The sequence below is a fragment of the Procambarus clarkii genome, chromosome 76 (genome assembly GCF_040958095.1).
Source record: "Procambarus clarkii isolate CNS0578487 chromosome 76, FALCON_Pclarkii_2.0, whole genome shotgun sequence".
Lineage (NCBI taxonomy): Eukaryota > Metazoa > Arthropoda > Malacostraca > Decapoda > Cambaridae > Procambarus > Procambarus clarkii.
The window spans coordinates 14,883,259-14,887,060 of NC_091225.1; the positions used below are offsets into that span (position 1 = coordinate 14,883,259).

General features: G+C 48.9%; 1 protein-coding gene across 1 annotated transcript; it reads left to right on the forward strand.

Moving 5' to 3' along the window:
• Window positions 1-2,281: 2,281 nt before the first annotated feature.
• On the forward strand, window positions 2,282-3,145 carry LOC123771600 (golgin subfamily A member 6-like protein 22). The gene has a single exon (XM_045764190.2). It carries the CDS (start codon window positions 2,282-2,284, stop codon window positions 3,143-3,145), a length of 864 nt encoding a protein of 287 aa, XP_045620146.2.
• Window positions 3,146-3,802: the final 657 nt, after the last annotated feature.

Genomic DNA, 3,802 nt, shown 5'->3' on the forward strand with positions numbered 1-3,802 from the left:
AGTATGCAGCTCCAGCCTGGAGTATGCAGCTCCAGCCTGGAGTATGCAGCTCCAGCCTGGAGTATGCAGCTCCAGCCTGGAGTATGCAGCTCCAGCCTGGAGTATGCAGCTCCAGCCTGGAGTATGCAGCTCCAGCCTGGAGTATGCAGCTCCAGCCTGGAGTATGCAGCTCCAGCCTGGAGTATGCAGCTCCAGCCTGGAGTATGCAGCTCCAGCCTGGAGTATGCAGCTCCAGCCTGCAGTATGCAGCTCCAGCCTGGAGTATGCAGCTCCAGCCTGGAGTATGCAGCTCCAGCCTGGAGTATGCAGCTCCAGCCTGGAGTATGCAGCTCCAGCCTGGAGTATGCAGCTCCAGCCTGGAGTATGCAGCTCCAGCCTGGAGTAAATATCTAGTTAACGGTCCCTGAAATTAGAGACACACTAAGAAACACAGTGCAGTCACAAGAGTGCTGTGGCGTCTAGTTGATCCTTGTTGGTAATGGCGTCTCCGCTCCCATCAGCCCTTGCGATCAGGAAGCGGGAACTTAATTTATATTATTTAATCAGTGATTGTTGACCAATATGTTTAAATTGTAATAACTGCCACGGCATTAACTAAGATAATTTTGGTAATTTATGACTAAAGTTATAAGATTCGAGTCCCAGCGTTAATATATCGCAAGTTGAGACTCGTTAGGGGGACGTCCTGAGCCGCCCATGAAGAAGGTCCACTGGGAAACTTCATACGATAATTGTTGAGTTGAGGTTGTGGATTATTTTCCAAAATATATCACTACTTTTACTCTCTTTGGTCCTCCCTTTGTCTTGGTGCCTATTTAGTAATCTCTGAATCTCTCGCAGCCAGGGATATCCATCTTTTGGAAACTCCAGCCCTTTCTTATCAGCAGCACCACCACTCCTCCCCATCCTTCTCTTTCCTTATTGCATTGTAGTTCTGCATTCGTCAAGACATCTATCTGGGGGGTTTTTCTTGTGCTCTTTCCTAAAGTTTGCTTGCTTTATTTATAATCCCATCTACGTTCCAGTACATTACTCTAAAGCTAACTTTCTACTGTCCAGGCTCACTTATCCTTGGCGTGAATTCCACTGGTATAGATGTTTCTGTGGTGTATGTGCTTTCTTGTTTATTTGTTTACTTGCTTGCCTGTTGCTTGATTTCTAGTTTATATGCTTTCGGGCTCATGTACGTATGTTAGCATATGTCTACATATATAAAGAGCATAAAGTGAGCATAGCACTGACAGATATGTAGTGTGTCAAGCAGGTTGCAGACAAGCCTTTTAGATTGCGTGGTCCATATATGAGAGGGGAGAGAGAGGGAGAGGCGAGGGACTTCATTAAGCTCCGTGTCCTCTGATAATACGAACGATTCGGTATATCTTCCCAAGTATTGTTATGTAAATTTAATGCTGAGACAGTATGAACCTCTTGTATGCACTCACTCCCTCTCTCGCCATCATCATGCCCCCCCCCCCATCCCTTCCTCCCTCCCTCCTTCTCTCACTCACTCTCTACCCTTTTCCGCGCGCATCTCTCTCTCGCATACTCACACTAGTGATATGCCAAGACATATTTACAGCCTCTTCCCAAATACGCAGACAACAATCAGGTGATAATCCGGCGCAGGTGAGATGGTTGAGGGAGGATATATGGGGTGCGGGATGGCTAAAAGAGAAGGAGTTTCAACGTGTGTGGGGGGGGAGGGAAGGGGGAGAATGAGGTGTGTAGGGGAGGGGGGAAGACTGGGGTTTGTAGGAGGAGGGGGGGGAAATGGGGTGGGTTGAGGGGAAAAGGATTCTCAAGTGTTGGTTGGGTAATATGTTGAGAAATGAATTTTAAATTGAAAGAGGGTAATGCGACCAAGGAGGAAGAAGAAGTAGAAGAGTGACGAAAGGTGGAAAGAGAGAAGTGGTGGATTATTTGGAGTGGGGCATGAAATATGGGAATAAGTTTAGGAGGAAAACTGAGAGGGCCAAGTGTAAATAATTAACAAGAGAGAGCACCAAACTCGGAGGACTATTTGGAGGATGGTGGGATCAAAGTTTAAGACACAGTTTATTCCGTTCTTCACGTGTCAGTGAAAGGCCCTGCTATAACCATATGTTATAACTGATCAACTGTACAATTTATCACTGAAATACAAAGATTATGTAATTAAACAGTTCAATTGCAATCTTGCCACTGAGAAGAGAGGGAGACAACTTAAAGCTAGACATAGGAGTGATATGTTTTCTAAGGAGTTTGAGAGATGTAGAATTCAGATGTAACAACCAAAGAACAGATGTGGAGAACGAGGAACAAGTGTGGAGAGCGTGGAACAGGTGTGGAGAGCGATGAACAGGTGTGGAGAGCGAGGAATAGGTGTGGAGAGCGAGGAACAGGTGTAGAGAGCGAGGAACAAGTGTGGAGAGCGAGAAACGGGTGTAGAGAGCGAGAAACGGGTGTGGAGAGCGAGAAACGGGTGTGGAGAGCGAGGAACAGGTGTGGAGAGCGAGGAACAGGTGTGGAGAGCGAGGAACAGGTGTGGAGAGCGAGGAACAGGTGTGGAGAGCGAGGAACAGGTGTGGAGAGCGAGGAACAGGTGTGGAGAGCGAGGAACAGGTGTGGAGAGCGAGGAACAGGTGTGGAGAGCGAGGAACAGGTGTGGAGAGCGAGGAACAGGTGTGGAGAGCGAGGAACAGGTGTGGAGAGCGAGGAACAGGTGTGGAGAGCGAGGAACAGGTGTGGAGAGCGAGGAACAGGTGTGGAGAGCGAGGAACAGGTGTGGAGAGCGAGGAACAGGTGTGGAGAGCGTGGAACAGGTGTGGAGAGCGTGGAACAGGTGTGGAGAGCGTGGAACAGGTGTGGAGAGCGTGGAACAGGTGTGGAGAGCGTGGAACAGGTGTGGAGAGCGTGGAACAGGTGTGGAGAGCGTGGAACAGGTGTGGAGAGCGTGGAACAGGTGTGGAGACCGTGGAACAGGTGTGGAGAGCGAGGAACAGGTGTGGAGAGCGAGGAACAGGTGTGGAGAGCGAGGAACAGGTGTGGAGAGCGAGGAACAGGTGTGGAGAGCGTGGAACAGGTGTGGAGAGCGTGGAACAGGTGTGGAGAGCGTGGAACAGGTGTGGAAAGCGAGGGGCAGGTGAGGAGAGCGAAGGGCAGGTGAGGAGAGCGAAGGGCAGGTGAGGAGAATAAGGAACAGGTGTGAGAGAGCGTGGAACAGGTGAGGAGAATAAGGAACAGGTGTGAGAGAGCGTGGAACAGGTGAGGAGAATAAGGAACAGGTGTGAAGAACGAGTGACAGGTACTGAGAGCAAGCGTTAGGTGTGAAGAACAAGAAATAAGTAAAACTTACCAGGATAGCCAGAGGCTGAGGGCCCGCGCAGGACCATAAGCTTTTATTTATTTTTTATCTGAAAAAAAAAGAAAATGGTGTGAAGAGAGAGGAACAGATGCGTTCATTATGAGGACATATGAACAGTGGGAGCAAGACACTCAAACATGGGGGCTAATTAGCAACGTGAGCCGTGTCAACACTTGCTCTAGGAAGCTATGAAACCCAATCTCCACTCCAAGGAGTGGAGATTGGGTTCCCACCCCTCCACTCCAATCCACCGCTTCTCGTCCGTAGATGGGAGTTTTTTTTATTAACACATTTAGGTACATTTGTGCAGCTGCCCTAGACTATACGAAGGGGAGTACAGTGTGTCAAAAAGGTAGCTACGTGATGCTAAAAATCCCCATCACACAGGATGGTTAGTCATACAGAGGTATGTGACAAGTAGTCTGCACTGGCAGACTTTGGGTGCATTATTAGGCTATC

What these genes read in the sequence shown, in the direction of transcription:
- LOC123771600 (XM_045764190.2), top strand. Translation starts at nt 2,282, where the DNA reads ATGTGGAGAACGAGGAACAAGTGTGGAGAGCGTGGAACAGGTGTGGAG.